The 26,357-nt window shown below is 38.2% G+C and overlaps 1 protein-coding gene across 1 annotated transcript in view; it reads left to right on the top strand.

Moving 5' to 3' along the window:
* lrrk2 (leucine-rich repeat kinase 2) overlaps window positions 1-26,357 on the top strand; it is a 46,363-nt gene that overhangs the window by 2,004 nt on the left and 18,002 nt on the right. The window contains exons 5-33 of the mRNA XM_065291191.2: window positions 1,309-1,446; window positions 1,578-1,712; window positions 1,799-1,930; window positions 3,987-4,106; window positions 4,866-5,032; window positions 5,129-5,202; window positions 5,739-5,845; window positions 7,450-7,579; window positions 7,710-7,834; window positions 7,969-8,096; window positions 8,174-8,318; window positions 12,850-12,989; window positions 13,076-13,204; window positions 13,316-13,486; window positions 13,602-13,866; window positions 14,147-14,329; window positions 15,612-15,779; window positions 15,858-16,060; window positions 16,144-16,394; window positions 16,517-16,665; window positions 18,003-18,096; window positions 18,186-18,372; window positions 18,461-18,642; window positions 22,091-22,314; window positions 22,402-22,529; window positions 23,019-23,237; window positions 23,657-23,858; window positions 24,195-24,283; window positions 24,357-24,544. Coding sequence (XP_065147263.1) covers window positions 1,309-1,446; window positions 1,578-1,712; window positions 1,799-1,930; window positions 3,987-4,106; window positions 4,866-5,032; window positions 5,129-5,202; window positions 5,739-5,845; window positions 7,450-7,579; window positions 7,710-7,834; window positions 7,969-8,096; window positions 8,174-8,318; window positions 12,850-12,989; window positions 13,076-13,204; window positions 13,316-13,486; window positions 13,602-13,866; window positions 14,147-14,329; window positions 15,612-15,779; window positions 15,858-16,060; window positions 16,144-16,394; window positions 16,517-16,665; window positions 18,003-18,096; window positions 18,186-18,372; window positions 18,461-18,642; window positions 22,091-22,314; window positions 22,402-22,529; window positions 23,019-23,237; window positions 23,657-23,858; window positions 24,195-24,283; window positions 24,357-24,544 — 4,573 coding nt within the window. The remainder of the gene's footprint in view (window positions 1-1,308; window positions 1,447-1,577; window positions 1,713-1,798; window positions 1,931-3,986; window positions 4,107-4,865; window positions 5,033-5,128; window positions 5,203-5,738; window positions 5,846-7,449; window positions 7,580-7,709; window positions 7,835-7,968; window positions 8,097-8,173; window positions 8,319-12,849; window positions 12,990-13,075; window positions 13,205-13,315; window positions 13,487-13,601; window positions 13,867-14,146; window positions 14,330-15,611; window positions 15,780-15,857; window positions 16,061-16,143; window positions 16,395-16,516; window positions 16,666-18,002; window positions 18,097-18,185; window positions 18,373-18,460; window positions 18,643-22,090; window positions 22,315-22,401; window positions 22,530-23,018; window positions 23,238-23,656; window positions 23,859-24,194; window positions 24,284-24,356; window positions 24,545-26,357) is intronic.

Genomic DNA, 26,357 nt, shown 5'->3' on the forward strand with positions numbered 1-26,357 from the left:
TATATATATATATATATATATATATATAAATATATATATATATATATATATATATATAAAATGCATATATATATACTTATATATATATATATATATATATATATATATATATATATATATATACTTATATATATATATATATATACTTATATATATATATATATATATATATATACTTATATATATATATATATATATATATATATATATATATATATATATATATATATATATATATATATATATATATATATATATATATGCATTTTCTTAATAATCAGAATTATCTAAAAAGTCTAGTTTTTAAATCTAGCTTTGTTAAAGTAAATTTATTCATAAAACAAGCAAAAAAAAATCTGCCAATGAAATCTTGAACCTTTCTCTTAAATGCTTAATTCAAGAAAAAATACCTGACCCCATTGGCAGATTTTTTTGGCTGTTTTAAGCACACATTCACTTAAATTTGATATTTTGTGTCTAAATACTTAAACTTATTTCCTTAGGTCATTTTGCCCATCAAGAAAATACTTCTTGATTTAAGAATTTTTAGATATTTGTACTAAAAACAAGACAAAAAAAATAAAGAAATTATATATATATGCAGAGTTTCGTTGCAAAACGAGAATAACATTTTTGTCAAAACATGTTTATTATTATGTTATCAATGTTATTATTTTGTTTTATGGTGCTACTTAGCTGTACTTTTAAGTTATGTAGGTTTAAATCAAAACAAACCAACTGGAGTTGAATTGATATTAATTGGAATGCACAACCAAAAAACGTTATCTCGTTTTGCAACGAAACTCTTCATATATATATCTAATACAAACACATATAAACTTTATATATATTTACATGTTTGTATATAAATATCACAAATGTTTACTAGTGTAAAATAGCCACATTTAGTTTACTGATCTAAAATGGCAGCATTTTAACTTAAATTTACTCTATTTTCACTAACAAAAGTGGGATTTTGTCAACTTTTGGGTATAATAAATTTGTTCCCAAAATATAGACAAGTAGATACACACAAACACATATAATTGCAGCTTATATATATATCTTGTAAGTTCTATGTAGCGTATAAATATAGGCAATTATAGGGATGCAGTAAGTAGGTCCATTGAGGTCAAAACAATTGCATGAGCTTGGATTAGTACAGTATGTATGGATAGGCCACTGTTCTTGAACACAAACACGTTTATGCTGATGGTAAGATGAACGCGTTTGATTTCCCTTTGTGTGCACCATCATTTCGCCACTCCTTAAGGCCTCTCTGAACTAAAACTGGTATTTGTGGTCCAGATGAGATTGCGATGCAGGTTCTGGACGAGGAAGAAATAGACGTGTTTTTCCTGGTTCTGAGGGCAATGAGGTCATTCAGTGATAGTGAAGAGGTTCAGCTGCAGGGATGCGGTGCTCTACAACTGCTGCTTCAGAGAGGTGATGACACACAAACACAAACACATATATACAAAAGCAAATCTTGAAACACACGTGGAGAACCATTGACATCTAGTGTTCTTAAATTAGGTGGTTAAACTGATTTTAACTGTAGCCTGTTTTATTATAAGTTTCAGTAGATCATCTGGTGGAGTTCGTTGAGAAGAAGGACCATGAGGTGGTTATGAATGCTCTCATCAGGTTTATAGACAGTGAAAATGTGGTCCTCCAAGCTTTGAGGGTCCTCATCGTGCTGGCGGCTCCAGGTACTGTCACTAACTGTCCACATGATGTCCACTCATTCTGTTAGCAATAAAAACAGTCCTAAATATCTTCTGTTTCTTGAGTCTAGCAAGCAATGTTGAGATACTGATGTCCAAACCTGTCAAGTGCTACACTGTGGTGTGTCGGGCCATGGAAGCGTGGCTGGAATCTGAGGCCATACAGGAGGCTGGATGCTGTTTGTTACAGAAATTTACATCAGGTGAGTCCATTTCAAATAATAATGGATCACCCAGCGACAACCAACCGCTTCCTTTTACTTTTATTTTAAAGGCACACCATGGAACTTTTTGGCCTCTAGGGGGTGCTAGACAAGTATTTTTCACGTCTAGCGCCCCTAGAGGCCACAAGTGCCGCAGCACTGTCGCAAAGAAAAAGAAGACAACTCTTTAGGTCACAAAGTGTGCCTTCCAGCATGTCATGTGTCATATAATATAATTTCATTGGTTTTAGTTTTTTCAGACGCCAAAAGATTTCGTAGCCAGTGGTCGCTTGGTTAAAGTTTATATTAAAAAAAAAAATTGCCTTAAAGGGGAATCGAAGCCAGCTCGCCCATGTCATAAGTCCATGAGGCTACCACAGCGCCACAATGTCACGTGATATAAGTCTCTCAATAAACTCTCCAAGTAGCCTCCAGTAAAATTCACGTAAAAAAATAGTGTTCGCCGCCAGACAGGACTTCTATATGCAAGCATTATAACATTACTTACTAGTACAAAAGCATGAGGGCCAAGTCAGCATCGGTCAGAAACCCCTCCTCCTCCTTTAGTTCACACCAGCGAGCGAACGCTGGCCCAATATTGATCCTCTTCCTTCTTTTTATTCTGTAACTCTTCCGTTTTTTTCTTTCTGGTCTACTCCAACAAAACCTTGGGTTTTATTTTCTTAGTTGCTGCTTCGGCCATGACAAAACCATCAGGAAAATAAATAGTTGCGCTCTCACCTCCAAATTTGAGGAAGTGGAGGAAGTGACGGATGCCATAAAGCGGATTTTTGTAGTTTTTGTTTTGTGCTCGGGTTACTACCCGAAACCCCAAGTTTAAAAGTACGAGTAAAAATGATACAGACCCCTTCAGGCTATGGTAAACATGTCATTCAACCTATTTTAAGTCGATGTACCATCATAAGGGTATTGAAAATATATTTTGAAGGTTGAAAAACTGTCACTTTAAATTATTAAAACTTTTTATTCACATTTTTATAATACAGTACTCAATATATCGTTGCTGCCCGATGAAACTCACGAAACGATTACTTTTCAGGAAGTGAAAAATAACACTGTATTTCAAAAGCAGTTGAATGTAGCGTTGTCATACTTGGTACGGCATCTTTTACATGTAACCATATTCTTGCCAGTGTAATGATAAAATCCACATTTGACCAAAATTTAGTTTAAATGGACATACGTGTATATCGACAGCTTTGACACCAAATGGATATACGTGAAAATCAGATGACATGATTTCACAACTTTTCATTGGCCATTCAGATATGTGAAGCATACTGTATACGGAAATGAACCTGGACATTCAATCCATCGGAAAATCTCAAAACCGGCAAAATGGACATACTTTATTTTCATCGGACAGCGACGATGTAGTATATCCTCTATATAAGTGTTTCCCAACCAGGGGGCCGGGTCCCACATGGGGGGCCTCAGCAGATTTCCAAGGGGGCCTCAAGATGACTTAAAATGACAAAAAATTGGACAAAACGAGAATTAAAATAAGCTAAAACAAGCAAAAATCAAGATGTTTCTTATTTTTTGGCCATTTTTGTAGCGATTATACATCTGTCTAGTCATTCAAAGCTCTAGTTTTATAGGTTAAAATATCAAATATTCAAATATTGTTGTGGGCAACAAGAAAGAGCTTTTCTCCATGGGGTTTTTCTCCTAAATTTTCTTATCAACCAGTTGGGAGTCAGCTGACATTATCTTAACTTAAAACATATACGTTGCATTATTACTCTGCTCACTAGTATGGATACATTTCAGTTGCTGTACTTTGTTAATTTGTTCTCTTGTTTTTATTAATGTAAAGCTACTTTGGAACAATTAAACAATTGTAAAAGCACTATATTATTAAATTGAATTAAATTAAATTGAATTAAATTAGAATTAAAGGTTTCATTGGGGAAACATTGTTCAGAAAATACAGAATATGCAATTATATGCAATTTAGCACCAAAAACCTCTTTACTATGCAGTAATAGAAATCTAATCAGTCATAAAGTGAAATTTTTGTTTTGTTTTTTAGAGAGTTACTATAATATCTTGGTACTGAATGGAGTTCACAGAGTGGCTATGAAAGCTTGCATTTCTTACCCTGGAAATGCAACAGTACAGGCTGCTGCTCTGTCTTGTCTGAGCATGCTCGGTGAGTAAATGTAATGCAGATGCCCAGTGCAAGGATTTGTTTAATTCTGTTAATTAATTTACTTCTGTATGGAGCACAAGAGGAGAAATAAATGCTCTTTTGAGTGAAGGATGACTGAGGGAATAAGTTTATAACATTCTCACTAACGTCTCCTTTTGTGTTTCCATAATAGAAAGAAAGTTAAATTTAATGCAACATAAGATTTTTTCATTTTTGAGTGAACTATCCATTTAAAATTTGACACAATTGGTATAAAAACAGACGTTTTTACAAAATATCATGTAACCTGGCCTTTAAACTATAAAAATTGGTCTAGATCAGTGGTCTCCAACATGGTGGAAACCTGTGAGTTGCCTGCCAAAGCATATTTTATCAATAGCCTCAATTTTAATATTTATTTATTGCAAATTCTTTATATTAGCTTGGCTTCTTTTATGTATGTTAACATTTTAAACAGTGATTAAACATATCAACAAGTAAAATAAAATAAAATCAACAATTACAACAAAAATTTTTGAGTAGACTAAATAAAAAAGTAGCCCTCCAAATTGTTTTATTCATTGTGGTTGCCCTTGCTCAAAAAAAAGGGTGGAGACACCTGGTCTAGATAATACCCCCCCCCCCCCCCAAATACATTTAAATGAATCATAATATTTGACACAATATAGAATAAGGTCAACAAATAAGTGACCAAAAACAAGCAATGGACTAATAGTCCCAGATTGACACAGTAGTAATAGTGCTTATTTTATTTTTCAGCTGAGTCTATTGTTCAGAATGACGCTCTGGACAGAGAGTTCAGTGAGGAGGACAAGGAACAAGAAATGTTTGTGAGGAAAGAAAACAGCCATGTGGAAGAAAGCCTTATATGGACAGAAACCTGTTACACAGCTTTTGAGCGACATGCCGATGATGCCACAGTACAGGTGATGGTGTCATCCTCTATAGCTCAATGTGTGGAAAGATCCAATCATTTTATATTTTGGTCTAAACTATATTTAATGTCCCTTTTATCCAATCAGGAAGCTGCTTGTTGGGCCTTAAACAGCTTGCTGCTCCATTGCAACACTTCTAGTTATGTGGAACTGGAAGGAAGGTTTGATTTTTTTTTTTTGATAAATCGTGTTACACCTTTATTTTATGCTATTCTTTTCCACTTATAATGTGATGATTCTTTCATGACCATTTTAAAGGCCCATTCACACCAAGAATGTGCCATTCAACACTTTAATATACAAAATAAACAGCAACAAAATGAAAGTAAATGCCGGCAGCCCCTCACGAAAGACTGCCGGTCACAAACAAAAACATCAAACACATTATTAAACAACAACCAGGCCTGATCCTCTCTCGTCCTCCACCGTCATCGTTTCTTCATTTATACTTCCGGACTCCTCTGTGGGCTCCCACGGATTTCACCCACCCTGCTCGCCACAACTATGTTTAGTCTTAGATCATATGTTGCAGTTTTACATTGGACAAAAACACAACAATTAATCCCAACAATTTTGTTTCTCTGTATTGTTATGATTAGAATTGTGGTGTGGTCTCCACTATTCTAATACATTTAGAAATATTTGTTTAAACTTTTTGATGCAAATGTGTTACAGCGTCATATTTTCTCTGTTTCAGGCCTTCTCTTCATATCCTCATTATGGCTTCAATGTTGTTTCATTCATCGTGTGTGCCGGTGTTCCAAGCTGCTTCGTGCACACTGCGCACACTTATACAGCACAACAGTGAGTTATTTTTTTAGTTTTCTAAGTTATAGATACGGTATGCAGTAGGGTCCAAATATTGGAGAGCATTAGTTCAAGTGCTTTTACTTTGTATAGTTGAACTAAGCATTTTTTGTTACAATTTCAGAATTTGAGAAGTATTTGGTTTATCCCCTTTTTGCTTTAATAACAGCCCTTCAGTTACAGTATCTTGGATTTAAGATTGTTCCAAAGAGTGTATTGTGTGCCTCAATGGAACAAGGAAATCAAAACTTTTGGGATTAACATGGTCATTGTCCCAAATTTGCTTCTACTTGGAGACCTGGAATAGTGCAGTATTTTGTTATAATTATAATCGTATTGTCACTTTGGTTTTGTAACTTAAGTTGCTTGTTGCAACCTGTTGATATATCTTTATTTAAATAAAAATGTGTTTATTTTCTGATTTAAATAAAAAATATTGATGTGTGAACTAAAATTTAATGAGTCTTTAGCGTAGCAATTGAAACTAATTTCATGCTTTCTAATAATATTGCCAAGGGAAAGCATATAGATTAAAAACAGCAAAGGGCCTAGAACAGAACCTTGTGGTAGAACATAGTTTACTGGTGTTAGAAAATGGAAACGGTCACACATATAGATGTAATGGTTAATGGTTAACCACAAAAAATTTACAATGGTAAGAATTACTGCATAATGTTTTAACCCTGTCCAGCCTGAACCAATTTAGGAAATAACGTGAGACAAATGCATTCATTCACGTCTGCTCCCAGATGTTTGTGATGAATGTGCTTCACTGACTGAATTTAAATAAAAAAAATTTACATTTAGGGAAATGTAGTTGTACTGATACATGTTTACTTAATATTACTGATCCATCTTTTCTATTAATTTTCCATTAAATAATTTGATCTGATGAGTTAAAAGCTCCTTTCTACTCTGTTTGTTTCGTCCTCAATAGCTGTGAACGCAGGTGTCGTGAAGCTTACTCTTGGGTCATAAAATACACCTGATTTCTCACAACAACTTGCTGATTTGTTCTGTGTTTAAAAAAAAAACTGATTAACTCAGTTGTGTTTTATCTGAACTAGATGAACATTTATCTCACGACCCCAAATGTGACATGATTAATGTTATTTTTTTTAAATATATTGTTTATGTGAACAAAAGTGCACTTACTGTACATGTAAAATCAATTTTAAATTTGGTTTGCGTAAATACTATTTATATTTTCAGAATGTCCACAAAGCCATGATAATATTTATAACCGTGATTTTGTTCACTATAACCATGATGTAAGCTTTTTATACCGTTTCATTTCTAGTCACAGAGATAGGATATCCCGGATAATATTTATGCTATGCATCTTGTATTGTCTGCAAGATTCTGGTAATTAAATCCCAAATTATATGACTCTTTGGTGGACATTTATGTGGCCAAGTTTAAATGGATTGTGCATATCCAAACAGAAAGCCACCCAACTGGGCAAGACGCATGTGAATAAATGTAAATTTTCTTTGAAGCTATTTATGTATCTGCACGTAGCCAGAGCTGAATAGCATTGCAAGGAATGATGTAATGATGGTGTAAGATGGTGTAGTAAGATGGTGTTTTCCTAACTGTAGGTAGGATGAGAGCTCAGCTGTTGTCTCACGGCATACATTTCAACATTGTGAATTTGATGAAGAAACACTCAAACTCCAGCGAAGTGTGTGAAAGTGCCTGCAAACTGCTTCACACACTTTTCCAGGGAGCGTAAGTACACATCCCAATAATCACAGATTTACAAAATATGGCAGATATGAACAATAACAGGCACATCCTGGTTCGGTAATTTGATGACAGATCCTGCATCTTTCTCCATCTCTTGTTTTGGTTTCTCCAGGAGAGCTGGTCTAGATGAAGGGGAGCTGGTTCTGCGTCAAATTATGATTGCTCTTAAGACACACAACTTCCTTCCTGAAGTCCAGCTGGAGGGGTTCAGAGCAAGTCTAGTTCTTCTCAATCCAGGTAGACATTTGCATCCTCCTTGTCTCTTCTTCTCAGATGAAATCTTCTAGCTTTGTGTTTTTAGCTCAGAGCAATTATTTGTGTCTATGTATATTGCCAGCTAAATTTCTGACACTGTCATTTTGCGTGAGCAGACAGGAGTTTAAGGGAAAATGGCATTTCAGTGGCGGATCCTGACATTGTGGATATCTGCCTGCGGGTGCTGAAGAACCAGTATGTGCTAGAGGGAGCTCACACTGTTTATCTAGAGGCACTTAATAGGGTAAATACTTGATTTTTAGAGGACCTAAAGCTCTTAAAGTCAATAGCACTGATTTTTTATCTTGTGTGTGTGTTTAGTTTATCAACAGCGAGGAGATTCAGAAGTGTGGGCTTACTGTTCTCACCACTTTAGCTGACTGTTTTGGTGCTGTTGACCTTATGTGCCAGCAGGGGGCGATAGACACAGTCCTTCACACACTGCAGATGTTTCCACTGAAACGTGGTGAGTGTTTATATCTTAATCTCTGGACATTTACAGTTCATGCTTAAGGTCTGTCCATAAGTCTTGCATTGCTAAAGCATTGTCTATCATTATACATTCTGGCCCAGACTCTTTGGGTTATGCTGGCCAGAAAACTTCCACTTACAGAATACAAATCATTCTAGGATTTCTTTTTTATTTAAAGGGTACATGAGATGCTATGTTAAGGCCAGTTCACACTGATTTAACAAACGCCAACAAACACCAACAAACAAATTTTCATTGATCCATCACCAACAAATTAATTTACACTGATCCAACACCAACAAACATATTCACACTGATCCAACAAACACCAACCAGCACCAACAAACTAATTCACACTGATCCAACCAACACCAAGTAACACAATAACTAATTCACACTGATCCAACAAATACCAAAAAAACTAATTCACACTGATCCAACCAACACCAAGTAACACAATAACTAATTCACACTGATCCAACAAATACCAAAAAAACTAATTCACACTGATCCAGCACCAACAAACTAATTCACACTGATCCAACCAACACCAAGTAACACAATAACTAATTCACACTGATCCAACAAATACCAAAAAAACTAATTCACACTGATCCAGCACCAACAAACTAATTCACACTGATCCAACCAACACCAAGTAACACAATAACTAATTCACACTGATCCAACAAATACCAAAAAAACTAATTCACACTGATCCAGCACCAACAAACTAATTCACACTGATCCAACCAACACCAAGTAACACAATAACTAATTCACACTGATCCAACAAATACAAAAAAAACTAATTCACACTAATCCAACACAAAAAAATATTCACACTGTTCCGAAAACAACAAGCAACACAATAAACTAATTCACACTGATCCAATAAACACCAATAAACAAAACCTACACCAACAAACTAATTCAAACTGATTCAACAAACACCAACAAACTAATTCACACTGATCCAACAAATACCAAAAAAACGAATTCACACTGATCCAACACCAACAAACTAATACTGATCCAACACCAACAAACTAATTCACACTGATACAACACAAACAAATATTCACACTGTTCCGAAAACAACAAGCAACACAATAAACTAACACTGATCCAATAAACACCAATAAACAAAACCAACACCAACAAACAAATTCAAACTGATTCAACAAACACCAACAAACTAATTCACACTGATCCAACAAATACAAAAAAAAAAACGAATTCACACTGATCCAACACCAACAAACTAATTCACACTAATCCAACCAACACCAAGTAACACAATAACTAATTCACACTGATCCAACAAACACAAACCAGCACCAACAAACTAATTCACACTGATATAACAAACACCTACAAACATAACCAGCACCAACAAACTAATTCACACTGTTCCAACACAAAAAATATTCACACTGTTCCGAAAACAACAAGCAACACAATAAACTAATTCACACTGATCCAATAAACACCAATAAACAAAACCTACACCAACAAACTAATTCAAACTGATTCAACAAACACCAACAAACTAATTCACACTGATCCAACAAATACCAAAAAAACGAATTCACACTGATCCAACACCAACAAACTAATACTGATCCAACACCAACAAACTAATTCACACTGATACAACACAAACAAATATTCACACTGTTCCGAAAACAACAAGCAACACAATAAACTAACACTGATCCAATAAACACCAATAAACAAAACCAACACCAACAAACAAATTCAAACTGATTCAACAAACACCAACAAACTAATTCACACTGATCCAACAAATACAAAAAAAAAAAACGAATTCACACTGATCCAACACCAACAAACTAATTCACACTAATCCAACCAACACCAAGTAACACAATAACTAATTCACACTGATCCAACAAACACAAACCAGCACCAACAAACTAATTCACACTGATATAACAAACACCTACAAACATAACCAGCACCAACAAACTAATTCACACTGTTCCAACACAAAAAATATTCACACTGTTCCGAAAACAACAAGCAACACAACTAATTCACCCTGATCCAACAAATAACAAAAAAACGAATTCACACTGATCCAACACCAACAAACTAATTCACACTGATCCAACCAACACCAAGTTACACAATAACTAATTCACACTGATCCAACAAATACCAAAAAAACGAATTTACACTGATCCAGCACCAACAAACTAATTCACACTGATCCAACCAACACCAAGTTACACAATAACTAATTCACACTGATCCAACAAATACCAAAAAAACGAATTCACACTGATCTAACACCAACAAACTAATTCACACTGATCCAACCAACACCAGGTAACACAATGGGCCCTATTTTAACGATTTGAAACGCAAGTGCGAAGAGCAACGCGCAAGTGAGTTTGTGGGCGGATCTTGGGCGCTGTTGCTATTTTCCCGGCGTGAGAAATAACTCTTGCGCCGGGCGCAAATCAATAAGGGGTTGGTCTGAAGTAGGTTCATTATTCATAGGTGTGGTTTGGGCGTAACGTCAAATAAACCAATCAGAACGTCATCCAACATTCCCTTTAAACGCAAAGGCGCAAGTTCCATGGCGGGTTGCTATTATTATTACGGATTTACCAGGCGCACGCCAGGAGCGGTTTACAGCCGAGGAGACCGACGTTCTTGTAAGAGCAGGAAAAGACAGAGAAGTTGTTTTGTATGGGGATGGGAGAAACCCGCCCAAATCAGCGTAGGTTAAACAGGCGTGAGAGGAAATAGCCACAATTGTCTCATCAGCTGGCATCCCCAGGACGTTGCACCAAGCGCTACAATGATGTCAGGAGACGGGGGAATCCCAAGCTTGCCAGCATAAATCGGCTACGCCGTGTAACGGGAGGTGGATCTGTCTCTACACAGGACCTGACGCCAGCAGAGGACATCGCTGCGTCCACCCTCACCGCTGAAAGGGTTTGGGGGCTTTGAAATCGGACCCAAGAAACGCAAGCAAGGTCCAACCCCAAAGTACACTTACAAATCAAGTTCATATACATTAAGGTTTCTTATGAAAACATTTTAATTATTATTTACATAAAATAAACGTAATACAGCCACACAACAAACTTATGAAAATATTTTAATCGTTATTTGCATGAGAATTTTTTAACGCAGCCACACAAAATAAATAAAAACTATCACCACAATGCTCACCATTATGATTCCCCTTATCTCGTGTATTAATATTTTTTAGTGTAACAATTTATGATTTGCAAAAATAACTGTTGCATCTGTGTAGATTAGATGCAAAGTGTATGCGCGTTGTGCACGCTATACATTATGGTCAAGCATGCGCCCTTAAAATAGCATAATGAACACCACTGACTTTAAACTTTTTTTTTCTGGTCAGTGGCGCAATTGTTTTTTTATTGCAAAATAGCATCAGGGATGGTTTGCACCGGAACACGCCTCTTTTTTTGCGCTGAACCGCCCAGGGAGCGCAAGTTCATTCCCTAGTTTGCCGACGTGCGTCTGTGGAGGGAAAAACCCGCTGTGCGCCAGTGCAAAATACGAATGATACATGCGTCACTGACAAAGTCAATGGCGCTGGGTGCAAGATAGGGCCCTACAACTAATTCACACTGATCCAACAAATACCAAAAAAATGAATTCACACTGATCCAACACCAACAAACTAATTCACACTGATACAACACAAACAAATATTCACACTGTTCCAAAAAAAAAACAAGCAACACAATAAACTAACACTGATCCAATAAACACCAATAAACAAAACCAACACCAACAAACAAATTCAAACTGATTCAACAAACACCAACAAACTAATTCACACTGATCCAACAAATACAAAAAAAAAACGAATTCACACTGATCCAACACCAACAAACTAATTCACACTGATCCAACAAATACAAAAAAAAAAACGAATTCACACTGATCCAACACCAACAAACTAATTCACACTAATCCAACCAACACCAAGTAACACAATAACTAATTCACACTGATCCAACAAACACAAAAAAAAAAGAATTCACACTGATCCAACACCAACAAACTAATTCACACTGATCCAACCAACACCAAGTAACACAATAACTAATTCACACTGATCCAACAAACACAAAAAAAAAGAATTCACACTGATCCAACACCAACAAACTATTTCACACTGATCCAACACCAATCAACACCAAGAAACAATTTCAAACTGATCCAACAAGCACCATCCAACAAAATAACTAGAAAGGTATAACACACTGATCTTACACACTGATCAACAAACCTGATCATTCTAGATTTAAATATTGGTGATTGTTGGAGTTAGATTATTATTTTTGGTTGGTTTTATTTTTATTGGAGATTATTAGATCAGTGTGAATTGAACTTTATACAGCACAGTTTTGATTGGTGGACTTAATGCTTATGAAACCTTAAAATGGTGTCTTGGTAAGTTTTGGAACACATCTAAAGTATAACATTGGAAATCATCTACCTTTCTTAGATATTCATTACTGGGGTCTAAGCCTCCTATTTCACCTAATCTCCAAAAAGAAACTTTCTCCTATTATGGTTCCGGTTGTGGCTTCTGTTGTGGTCAGCTCTGTACGGCAACACAAAGACGACGCAAGCATGCTCCTCAAGGTATTTCAATATCGTGGCTACGTTCCAAAGCTCTTAAGTTCTGAAAATGTTTTTAGGTCCAACAGGTGTGTGTTTTTGGCCGTCAGGGATTTCAGGTGGTGTGGAAGTTGTTGGACACCTGTTCATGTGCTGCAGCAGAACTCCAGAAAGAGGGGTTTGAGAAAGAGATCTTTCAGATTTTGAGAGAGAACAGCGCAGATCAGCGCAAAGATCCAGTGAGACATTTATGCTATGCTCATAAAATCATATAATAAACCATTTTTAATGGTTGTCATCAAATAAAAGAACTGGTATATCTTCTGATGCATCCAAATGTTGTTGTCCAGTTACAGGGTATTAGTTGCCTGTGTCTGATGAAGATGGTGGCAGATAGTGAGATCATGTACATGTTGTTGGAGAGGGCATGTGAAGATGGTGATGTGGTCATGACAGAGTGTCTCATACAGCTGGGTGCTGACATCAACAAGAAAACAAAGAGTGATTCTCTCATAAATCAGGTCTGGTGGGACACATGCGCTAAATGATAAGTTCAGCATTGTTTGTACAGTGCCCGAAAAACACTACTTACTGTGAGTCCCTGAAGATCTGTGCTGACATCATGTACTTCTGCAGGTCTGTGCTCATGGAGCTCCTCTGGCCCTGCTTGAGCTGCTGGTTTCAGCAGGCGTTCATGAGCAGCAGCTGCGCGGCGCTTTAACCGTATGCCTCAGGAGAGGAGACGACCCGGCGGTCACCCTCCTCCTCAGCCGTCTGGGGCTGGACCACAGCAACAGCGCCCTCTGCCTCGGGAGCTTCCGTCTTGGGCACATTAAGGCGAGCTGGCTTAGCTCTCTGCTGTCTGAGCGCAAGACCATCCCACCAACCAACGGCAGGAACAGTGAGTCCAACCACATGATCTGATGACATCTGTGCTGTCTGTAGTTTCTCTTGTACATCACATATGATTCATTATGGAGCTCAACATAATCACAGAGTTTGAAAAGTTACAAGATTTGACATTTTTAGCTGGGTTTTTCTAGCATGATGGGGTATGAATTATCACTAACATGCAGTTGACTTTTAAATGGCATTTTTCTTTCAGAACCCAGCTGTTTTGGTCAGTAGCCTGACTGCTGTGTGTAAATATAAATCTTGTGGTTTTGTGTGTGCGTGTCAAGTTCAAGGTCAGGCATTGGCCAGACAGATCCTGTTATTCCAGAGGAGAAAAGGCTTTGTGGGAGTTACCAGACACCCCAGTGATGTCAGCACATCAGGATATTACACAGATGAGGAAAGCGACAACTCTTACATGTCTTTAGATGACAGCTTGGCCTTCATTTGTGATGATATGGAGAGTGATGGTGAGAAGATCGCCACAGGCTCACACAAACAGACGCTAGTTTGCTTTAAATAAGGCTTGGGGCACAATGATTTTAGTCATGATTTGTCCTATACAGATAATAATAGGCCAAACAACTGTGCTCATGTGTAAGTGGGTCCAGCAGAATATGATGATTTGAAATCAGAATATACAAATGATTTGAAATCAAAAAAGAGTATCATGTGTTAGAATGTCGCTTGAAATGTTGTATGTGGTTTGGTTAAAGGCACAGTTCACCGAAAAATGAAAATGTGCCCATAATTTACTCACATTAAAGAGATTTAAGTTATTAAATATCCATATCCTACTTTTTAACAGTAGAAAACGATTCACAACTTTGAAGCCCAAAAAAGTGCATTCATCCATCACAGAAGTTATCCACATGGCTCCAAGAGGTTAATAAAGGTCTTCTGAGGGGTAATTGATGCAATTTTGTAATAAAAATATCCATATTTCAAACTTTATAAACAATAATAACTAGCTTCCAATAACAACGTCATTTTGGACTCACGCGGTTCACGAGAGTCACTGCACAACGTACACATGGCAATGAAAGCTCACTGCGCTAAAACTGCCTTGTGAATTTCGTGAGTCCAATATGGAAGACCAGGGTTTCCCGCAGCACTTTGCTGTTCGGGCGGCCCACCTAAGCTGGGAAACCCTACCACCTTAACTAGGTCGTCCAAAAAAAAAAAATCGCTGCACAAAAGGCCGTCAAGTGCATCTCGGAGAATAGCGCAGACACGCTTCACACCGCAAGCGGGCACATACTCTAGTATGTGTTCATTTTCTGTCATAGTTCCTTCAAAATTAAGTTTTATTTGAGTGTTTTTAATACAAATATTTTCATTTTCATCATGACGCGTACACCCCGCCCCTTTGATTGCCACGCACCTCGGCCCCGCCCACTCACCCAACCCTACCACCTTAACTAATAACTGTTCTGCGGGAACCCTGAAGACCTTTATTCCCCCCCCCGCCATGTGGATTACTACTGTTAAGGATGGATGCCCTTTTTTTGGAATCAAAGTCAGAAGTTGTTCCCTGATCCCTATTTTCTACCATTATAAAGCTTGGAAGAGCAAGGATATTTACTTAAATAACTCCAAATGTGTTTGTCTGAAAGATGATTGACGTGTATCTCTGATTGCTTGAGGGGGAGTGAATCATGGGTTAATTTTGATATTTGGCTTGAGTATCCCTTTAAGGGACACATAAGGCTTCTCATATAGATAATGAACCATAGGCTGTATCATTGATAGGGAGTGATGGACCCCCGCATGGATCATTTCTTCACGGTGATTCACCAGAAATAAGCAGAAAACCTGCTTTGAGACAACACCGTCAACATGATACATTTGCACAGGGATACCATGGAGACACTAATCCAAGCGTCCCTCAGAAGTTTGGCTGGAGCTCTCACAATAGAGGTACAAACTTTAACATGTTAACTAGTACTACAGACGTCACTACATCATGATCAGTCTGTCAAACTGTTAACTCAACAGGGTCGACTGAAATCTCTTCTCCCACCGCTGTTTTGCTGGGCATTGACAAAGAACCCATCCGTCTGCTGGATCTGTCAGGGAATGAGTTGGACAATCTGTCTTGTTTACTGGATGAAAGCTCTGTCAAACAGCAGATTGAGAACCTCTTTCGACTGGATTTGAGTAGCAACAGGCTGTCTGAGGTCCCCAGCGCTCTATGTCAGGTGCCTGTGAAGAAATTCGTACTACTACCACTAATAATAATAATATTAATTCCATGGCATACCAACTTTGTGTGTTTTTACAGAGTCTACGAAGTTTGACGCGACTTGATCTCCAGGGTAACCAGTTGGAGTCACTTCCTGCTGAACTTCTAGGCCTTCCCGCACTGAGCATGCTCAATGTGTCCCGCAACCGAATTGGTCCACTTTTATTGCTGGACCCCACTGTGCGGTGCCCAACCTTACGCCAACTAAATCTGTCGTTTAATCACATCACTGTCTTCCCATTCCAACTAGGTCAGACCACAGACAAACTAGAGGAGCTCTCATTGGAGGGGTATGTTATGAGAGGCCTTTTTTAAAGTCATAATCTTTTCTCTGAAATATTAAAGATCACGTTTATATTCAGTATTACTAATGTAGTCAATAACAATTGAAATGTTAAACTTTGCCTTTCAGAAATCAAATATCAGAACTATCTTTACCTCTGTCTCTGTCTGAACTGAGAGCTTTAGACGTCAGTAAAAATCAAGTTAGACTGATTTCAGAAAACTTCCTGACAGAATGTCCCAAGATGGAGACATTTAATGCTTCAGTTAACCAAATCAGTAAGTCTCTGTGACTTTAAAGGAATAGTTTACCAGAAAATCAATCTGTGACTATTTACTGACCCTTTTCATAAATAAGATTCATCAGAATGTTAACACTGTTTTTCCATACATTGAGAATAAATTGGAAAAGGAGTTGTTGAAAGTCTGAGATAAATTGAACATTTCAAAGCAAGCATCATATAGATTTGATAATCTGCTCCATATGAACCATGCAATACTATATGTTTCAAGTCCTCAAAAATGACTTTTTGTTGAACCTCCCAAGTAAGCAATAAGGTACTCAAGGTTATGCGTGTATAGGTCATGCCTGAAGACTAAAATTACTATGAAAACCTTTATTTTGTTGGAAAAATAGACCGACTGTGAACAATAACCGAATGTTTCACATATATTTACATTGCTTAGGGTGCTGTGGACTAAAGACCTTTTAGTGAAGTTGCACCAGTAGGGGGCCTTAAAGGGACACTCCACTTTTATATTTTGAAAAAAGGCTCTTTTTCCAGCTTCCCTAAAGTTAAACAATTGATTTTTACTGTTTTGGAAACCAGTTGATCTCCGGGTGTGGTGGTACCACTTTTAACTTAGCTTAGCATAATCCATTGAATCTGATTAGACCATTAGCATCACGCTCAAAAATATCCAAAGAGTTTCAATATTTTTTCTATTTAAAACTTGACTCTTCTGTAGTTACATCGTGTACTAAGACCCACGGAAAAATTTAAGTTGTGATTTTCTAAGCAGATATGGCTAGGAACTATACTCTTATTCTGGCTTAATAATCAAGGACTTGGCAGCCATTCCATGGGTGCAGCAGATGCAATGATACTACGCAGTGCCCGAAAATAGTCCCCTGCTATTGAAAGTTACAAAGGGGACTATTTTCCGGCGCTGCGTAATGTTATTGCCAATCCGGAGACCGTCTGAATGGATTTCAAAACGGTAAAACTGTATGGGAGTTGTTTAACTCTATGGAACCTGCAAATAAGCCTATTTTTTTAAAGAGGAGTGTCCCTTTATCGATGGATGATTGGTTCTTTTAACTGGAAGGTGGGACACCAGAGCAACCATAATGAGTCTTGCATTGTTCCCTATTCATAGTAGTAGCATTGCAGTGGTCATAGCCGTGTTTATAATAAATAAAACACAACTATTGGAATCAAGGCCAATCAGAATCAAGAACTGGAAGTATTATTGATCTCATTACACTCTCATTTGAGATGGGCGAACTATTCCTTTAAATTTATTTAGTAGTATAATAATAATTCTGCCAAACATATTCATGTTAATAGACTTCAATTTCCATGTATATTGATTATGGTTCATTTTTGGTACAGGTTCATTTTTGCACCTTCCTTCAAAAATAACCACGCTTAAACTAGCAGAGAACAATTTTACAAACATTCCTGATGTGATCATCCGCCTGCCGCAGTAAGTGCGCTTTTGGTTCTGTCCCAAATCATCATTTTCTTGTAATGCATCCAACTGTTTTAAATTCATCTGATTTTCTTGGTTGCCAGTTTGCGTTCATTGGACATGAGAAATAACAGCATCAGAGTTCTTCCGGGTCCAGGCGTGTGGGCCAGTGGGAATATGAGAGAGCTTATGTTCAGTCATAATCACATCCCTGTACTAGATCTCAGCGGTCCTGTGTACAAATGGGCTCGACTAGAGAAACTCCACCTGAAGTCCAACAGACTCACTGAGGTACAGTCATTCTCATCAACTGAACGTTGCCGTTTGTTGTGTCTCTGTACTGAATATGGTACGTGATAGTATTGTGTTGGGTTTTCAGATTCCTCCTCAGATCGGTCTGCTGGAGGACCTGACCTCTCTGGATGTTAGTCAGAATAAAGATTTGCGCTCTTTTCCGAATGAGATGGGGAAACTGGTACGTTTGTGGGATTTGCCTTTGGACGGCCTGCAGCTCCAGATGGACCTCAAACACATCGGCAGCAAAACAAAAGACATTATCAGGTCTGACTCTGTCTATAGATATTTGTGCATCTGTAGATTTGTACATTTGGCCTTTTTACACTGAGTTAGAATATATTTGTCACAAATTATTAAACTTTAAACTAAAGTTTAATGTGTTTGTGCTTAAATGTTTATAATTGTAACTTTCTGAATGATTTAGGTCTTTTAAATGTATGTAAAGTAGTGTGCCCATTCTCTTGTCTCCATTCTTTGTTGTTCTGTTGTTATAACATAGTATGTGCTGTTGTTCTAGACTGGTCTGTGACCTACTGTTCTAGACTGATCGCTGTCCTACAGTTCTAGACTGGTTTATATTCTGTTGTCTAGACTGATCCATGTCATGTTGTTCTAGATTGGTCCGTGTCCTACAGTTCTGGACTGGTCCATATTCTTTTTTTCTAGACTTGTCCATGTCCTACAGTTCTAAACTGATCTATATTGTGTTATTCTAGACTTGGCAATGTACTGTTGTTATAGATTGGTCTGTGTCCTGTTGTTTGAGACTGATCTGCGTCTTGTTGTTCTAGATTGGTTCGTGTCCTGTTGTTCTAGACTGGTTCATGTTCTACAGGTCTAGACTGGTCTGTGTCCTGCGGTTCTAAACTGGTTTGTGTCCTGTTGTTCTAGACTGGTACATATTCTGTTGTTCTAGACTGGTTTGTGTCCTGTTGTTCTAGAGTGGTTTGTGTCCTGTTGTTCTAGACTGGTCCATATTCTGTTGTTCTAGACTGGTCTGTGTCCTGCTGTTCTCGACTGGTCTGTGTCCTGTTGTTCTAGATTGGTTTGTGTCCTGTTGTCCTAGACTGGTCCATGTTCTACAGGTCTAGACTGGTCCATGTTCTACACGTCTAGACTGGTCTGTGTCCTGCGGTTCTACACTGGTCTGTGTCCTGTTGTTTTAGATTGGTCTGTGTCCTGTTATTCAAGATTGGTCCGTGTCCTGTTGTTTTAGACTGGTCCCAGTCCTACAGTTTTGGACTGGTCCATATTATTTTGTTCTAAACTCGTCTGTGTCCTGCTCTTCTAGACTGCTCCATGTCCTATTGTTCTAGACTGGTCCATGTCCTGATGTTCTCGACTGGTTCATGGTCTGTTGTTTTAGACTGATCCTTGTCCTGTTGTTTTAGACTGGTCCATGTCCTGTTGTTCTAGACTGGTTCATAGTCTGTTGTTCTAGCCTGATCCTTGTCCTGTTGTTCTAGATTGGTCCATGTCCTGTTGTTCAAGACTGATCCATATTCTTTTGTTCTACAGTGGTCTGAGTCCTACAGTTCTGGAATGGTGCATGTTCTTTTACTCTAGACTGGTCTCTGTCCTGCTCTTCTAGACTGCTCCATGTCCTGTTTTTCTATACTGGTCCGTGTTCTGTTGTTCTAGATTTGTCTGTGTCCTGTTGTTCTAGACTGGTCCATATTCCGTTGTTCTAGACTGATCCTTGTCCTGTTGTTTTAGATTGGTCAATGACCTGTTGTTCAAGACTTGTCAGTATTCTTTTGTTCTAGACTGGTCTGAGTTATGCTTGCCGCGATAGTCGGTGAAACGGTGATAACCGGTGCTTCAGCCTCTCACCGGTTATATCACTTGCCCACCGCTGCACCGTCTTTCACCGTCAATTTGATATTTTCATGTAATTAAATCATTTAGTTTCGTTAGAGAGAGCAAACACTTACAACTGAATGTGTCTGTTGTCTGAATTCAGCGGAGCTGAACACGCGTCACATCACAGAGCAGCCGCAGGTGTCAGATTTTATTTATTTCTGTCAGAGTTTGCAAGGCGAGCTGACTGACCAGATAATGACAGAAGCCGCGTGCTTTGCTCGTTTTTGTTATAATATACATATATGATGTTTAATATAAGCGAGATCGTTTTGTTGTTGTGTTTTTCATCAAGAAAAATATTAAACCCATCATTCAAGCAGCGCTTTTATGGAGAAGTAGCCGGTTGCTCTGCTTGGGACTGGCGGGTTCGTGAGAATTACCTGCGCACATTGACTCAAGCACTTAAGTAAACCAGCTGTTGCACTCGCAATGCACGAAAATTCATAGGCGATTTAACGCAGCTTACGCAAACGCTGCATTTAAACAGTTGTGTAATTCAAAAGTGAAAGTAAAATGTGCACGTCTGCATGCGCATTTATAAGCCCCTCCCACTCGGTGATACCGGGATCACCGAGATTGTGACGTGCCAATTAACCAGTGGGTTAATCACCCTAGTCTGAGTCCTACAGTTCTGGAATGGTGCATGTTCTTTTGTTCTATACTGGTCTGTGTCCTGCTCTTCTAGACTGCTCAATGTCCTGTTTTTTAGACTGGTTTGTGTCCTGTTGTTCTAGATTGGTCCAGGTCCTGTTATTCTAGATTGGTCCGTGTCCTGTTTTTTAGACTGCTCCATGTCCTGTTTTTTAGACTGGTTCGTGTCCTGTTGTTCTAGATTGGTCCGTGTCCTGTTGTTCTAGACTGGTCCATGTCCTGTTGTTCTAGACTGGTCCGTGTCCTGTTGTTCTAGACTGGTCCGTGTCCTGTTGTTCTAGACTGGTCCGTGTCCTGTTGTTCTAGACTGGTCCGTGTCCTGTTGTTCTAGACTGGTCCGTGTCCTGTTGTTCTAGACTGGTCCGTGTCCTGTTGTTCTAGACTGGTCCGTGTCCTGTTGTTCTAGACTGGTACGTGTCCTGTTGTTCTAGACTGGTCTGTGTCCTGTTGTTCTAGACTGATTCGTGTCCTGTTGTTCTAGATTGTCTTATGTCCTGTTCTTGACCGGTCTGTGTCCTACAGTTCTAGACTGGTCCATATCCTGTTTTTCTAGAATGTTTTTTTACTGTTTTGAGTCCTGCTGTTCTAGACTGATCTGTGTCCTGCTGTTCTAGACTTGTTTGTGTCCTGTTATTCTAGATTGGTATGTGTCCTGTTGTTCTAGACTCGTCCATGTCCTGCTGTTCTAGACTCGCCCATGTCCTGCTGTTCTAGACTGGTCTGTGTCCTACAGTTCTTGACTGGTCCACAACCGGTTGTTCTAGAGTGGTCTGTTTCCTTCTGTTTTAGACTTGTTTGTGTTTCGTTGTTCTAGTACACAGCCGGTGTCTTGTTGTTCTAGCAGCTGGTGTCCTGTTGTTATAATGGTCAGTGTCCAATTGTTCAGGAATGATCTGTGTTCTGCTGTTCTAGTGTTTGGTGCCTTGTTGATTTAGTACACACTCTGTGTCTCTTTGTTCTAGCTCTTGGTCGGTCTCCCATTGTTCTAGTCCATGGTCGGTGTCTTGTTATTCTAAAATGGTCAGTGTTTTGTTGTAGTACATGGTCAGTGTGCTGTAGTTCTGGAATGGTCGGTCTCCCATTGTTCTAGAACGGTTGGTGTCCTGTTGTTCCAGAACTAACCATCTGTGTGCTACTGTCCTTGAAATGTTGATGTCCTGTTGTTCTAGAACAGTATGTGTGCTGTGGTTTCTCAAAGGTTCCTGCAGCAGCGTTTGAAGAAAGCTGTCCCTTATTACCGCATGAAACTCATGGTGGTTGGCAGCCCATGCAGTGGGAAAAGCTCTTTGATCCAGCAGCTCATGAGGCTCAAGCGCTCTCAGTGGTGGTCCAATCAACAGTCAACAGGCATCAGTGTCATAGACTGGACCATCAGAAACAAAGACAGGAGGAGCATGCTGCTGAACGTTTGGGAGTTTTCAGGTCAGCTTCTTCTTTACTACTTTAACTACGTAATAGAAAAATGATTACAAGTAAGGACAAATGATAAATTCATGTGGTACTGTGCAGGTGGTGAGGAGTGCAGTGGATGTCACCCTCATTTCATGAGCTCTCGAGCTCTGTATCTCGTGCTGTATGACCTTAGTAAAGGACCGAGTGAGATAGATAGCATCAAACCCTGGCTCTTCAACATTAAAGTAAGTTATGACCTTCAGCTCTATTCAGCATATTTCACAATGCTGTCTGTTAATTCTTTATTTTGATAAAGTATGGCGAAAACATTAAAGACTATATCAAGACTATGTATCAGTTTGGCAGATGCTTTTAGTTTTGAGGAAAAATTGTCTTAAAACAACAAAATACTCACAAATATGAACACAAAAAATTAAATAAACATAATAAAAATGGTATATACTGTATTTGCCGTAACTCAGTTGATAGAGCATTGCATTAGCAGCGTAAAGGTTGTGGGTTCATTTTCCAGGGAACACATAATGTATTTATTTTTACATTTATGCATTTAGCAGACCCTTTTATTTAAAGCATCTTACAGTGCATTACAAAGTATAAATTTTTCTATCAGTATTTGCGTTCCCTGGGTTCGAACCCATGGCCTGTTAATGCAATGCTCAAATGCACTACTTTGTATGTCTGTTCGTGTGTCTGTCTGTCTGTCTCTTTATCAGGCTGTAGCTGGTCAGTGTCCTGTGATTGTGGTCGGTACTCATGCAGATTTATGTGAAGAGCGCCACCTGCAGGACTGTGTGTTAAAGCTGCGAGAGGAACTGATGTTTCAGCAGGAGTTTCCAGTGATAAAAGAGAACCACATGCTTTGTGCCTGTGAGGAGTCTGAATCTATCAGCAAATTACGCAAAGCCATCTACAAAGAGCTCGTTGCATTTAAGGTACTGGATTTACAGAGTGACATCACGAGACAAAAGTATGTTGCATTTCTGTGAAAGATAATGTTAATCAAGTACATTTTTTAAGGGGATTTTAACAGGATTTTGTGATGGCATCTGATTGGTTGCTGGGTTGGTGTTTGTAAAAAAAGTCTTTATCATATTTTGGTCTTTAATTCCAATGAATATTAACTTGAGGAGTGATTTATGCTCTCATAAGTCTAATCAATTAGTAAAACAGAAACATAGTTGTATTTAACAAGCCATATTATTTGAGGTATCTTATATTTACATACTTTAAAGCATTAGCAGTAATAATATGTTGCTTGCTTTATTAAACACTTCCATAATAATAATATCCTAACCTAACATTCATAGTCTGGTCAACTGGAGAAAATTTAGAAATCTGTCATGCTTTGCAGATCCAGGGTCAGCCGGTGATGGGTGAGCTGATCCCAGACTGTTACGTGGAGTTGGAGAAGAGAGTTTTGCAGGAGAGGACCCGTGTCCCAGCCAAATTCCCAGTGCTCAGACATAGCAGACTGCTGGAGATCATACAAGAAACACAACTGCAGCTGGAGGAGGGAGAGTTACCGCACGCCGTTCACTTCCTCAGTGAGGCCGGTGAGAGACAAACACGTTTTACTTTATTCTACGTCAGATTTTTACAATAAGTTATCAGAGGACCTTAAAGCACTCATAAGATATGAAGACCGGATAGCATTGGACCAAATTACATATCAATGCAACAGTACAACATGCAAGTCTGGGAATTTACAGTACAACATGCACTAATTATTTTCATGTCACACTGCTCAAAAACTATTTGTGTACTGTAGATGCTATTCAATTAGACTGGAGCTTGTGGTTTTGGAAAGCTCTTTGGGCTTTTTGTGTGCAATATGCAGCTGACTGTCAGTCGGTGGTTAGTGGACTGAGACTGGACTCTTGTATCTCCAGGTGTCCTTTTGCACTTTGATGATCCAGCGTTGCAGCTAAAGGACTTGTACTTTATTGACCCACAGTGGCTTTGCAACATCATTTCACAGGTAACGCGCACATATGACTCGGCTAGACATTCCTAGCAGAAATATTTCTCTAACATGTTTAATCCTTTATAAGACTTTGGCATTGAGGAGCTCAGGCCAGTTGGAGAGCGCAAGAGGGGTGGTGCAGCGCTCCACCATAAAGGAGTTTCTGGAGAAAAGCCGCTGTTTCCCTCAAGACCAACTCACCCAGTACTTTAAACTGCTAGAGAAGTTCCAGATTGCGTTGCCATTCGGAGATGATCAGCTACTTATACCCAGCAGGTATAACTGGCCTATAATTTCCCCATTATTATGGTAAACATTATTTTAAATCAGGGGTCAATGACAACAGAATTGCAGTTTGTAGGTGCTAGAATTTGGTCGTTTGAAACGAGCTGTAAAAAGGTACAGGCATTATTTTGGTTTAATGAATATAAACTATGGCTGTCAATAGTTTAAAATATTTATTCTAGATCAATCTCATGATTTAATTTCTATATATATCAGGGTCGCACACTCGTGTGTTTGTGTGCATGCGCTTCACACGTCAGGAAGATCGCTTTTGAGTCTTGTCACTCTTAGTAAAGCAATAAGCCCAAAGAAGCAGTGGGTTACCAGTGCATTTTATAACAGCTAAGGGGCATTTTTAGCTCTTATAAAATGCACTGTAACCCCACTGCTTTGTGGGGCTTATTGCTTTTATAAAACGTTTACTTCATATGCATAACGTTAGCAGGATTTCATGAAATAAAACACAAATAAGTTGTAATTATAGTAGTACAAATATTACTCTTCCGCCAAACAAAGTAGTTCCTCAGAATCAAGTGTGACTGAAACAGAGCGCAGTTCCCAACCAATACAGACGCAGCAAGGACACAATGAAAATATGATTTAAGACTGTTTATGTGTTTATTTTATAAATTAACATTCATCTAAAATATACATTTAACATTTATATCTTGCAACTGTTGAAGTGATAATCAAATATGCGTGGAAGCATGCTTAACTTTAACTCTTTCCCCATCAGCATTTTTTTAAAAGTTGCCACTCAGTTTAAGTTTAATGGCTTCCAGAAAAATGATCTTCTTTAAATAAACATAAAATATATCAAATGAAAGAACAGACGCTTCGCTTTAAAAAAAAAAAGTTTCATCCTACCTTCATTTGTTCTCTTATCACCTCTCAAATTTCAGCTAAAAGCAGAGATAACTAAATTTTTGTGAATACATTTTGTAAGAGATCAGATTCAGAGCCATGAACAGTACTACGCGGTGTTTTCAGTGTTGAGTGAATGCGTCAGTGTTTAAGTTGGGTAAGATCGCCATCTAGTGGATAATAGCGGACCTATGAATTTAAGGTAGAAACTCCTCAGAGAACGTTTTCTCTTTATTGACAAGATGACTCAACAACATCTATTGACATTTATCTGGATATCGCCATTAATTGTGCAATTGTAGAAAAATAAAAAATATAATTAAAGACTGTGGTGTTTATTTTCATCAGTATGCAGCAACAGTGGCGCAGTGATACTTATGTAATGCGGTCTGAATTACCGGGGTATTTTATCACGGCTTGGAACGCGTTTCAACCTATCAGAATGAAGAACCAGAACGGGCCGTTTTATAATAACTCTTTTAACATCAATCAGGTCCTGAACTTTATCTCTCTTAATAATTAATTTAACATCAAGCAAGTCCTGCAGTCTGTTTTCTATCATTTCTGCATGCTTTAAAAACGAAACAAAAATACGAGCAAATAAATGAAGACCCATATTTGCTTTAGATTATGGATTTGGGATGGTACACCTCTTACAAAACGTAAAAATAAAGATAATTTTAGATGTTTAATTAGAAAATTGGGTTCACTAGATGAGAGCTTAATGTTCTTATTTTTATGAAAACCTCTGACTCATCTAGACAGCATGGGTCACTTGCTCGATTCATTCAGTTATGGGCTAGACCAAAGGTCAAACAGAAATTGCGTGTTGCGTTAATCGCACGTTAATAAAATTAGTGGCGTTAAAAAGAATTATTAAATGTGTTTTTAAAAAATTTAACGCGTTAATTTTGACAGCCCTAATATAAACATATAAAAT

This window comes from Paramisgurnus dabryanus, chromosome 23 (assembly GCF_030506205.2).
Source record: "Paramisgurnus dabryanus chromosome 23, PD_genome_1.1, whole genome shotgun sequence".
NCBI classification, from domain to species: Eukaryota; Metazoa; Chordata; class Actinopteri; order Cypriniformes; family Cobitidae; genus Paramisgurnus; species Paramisgurnus dabryanus.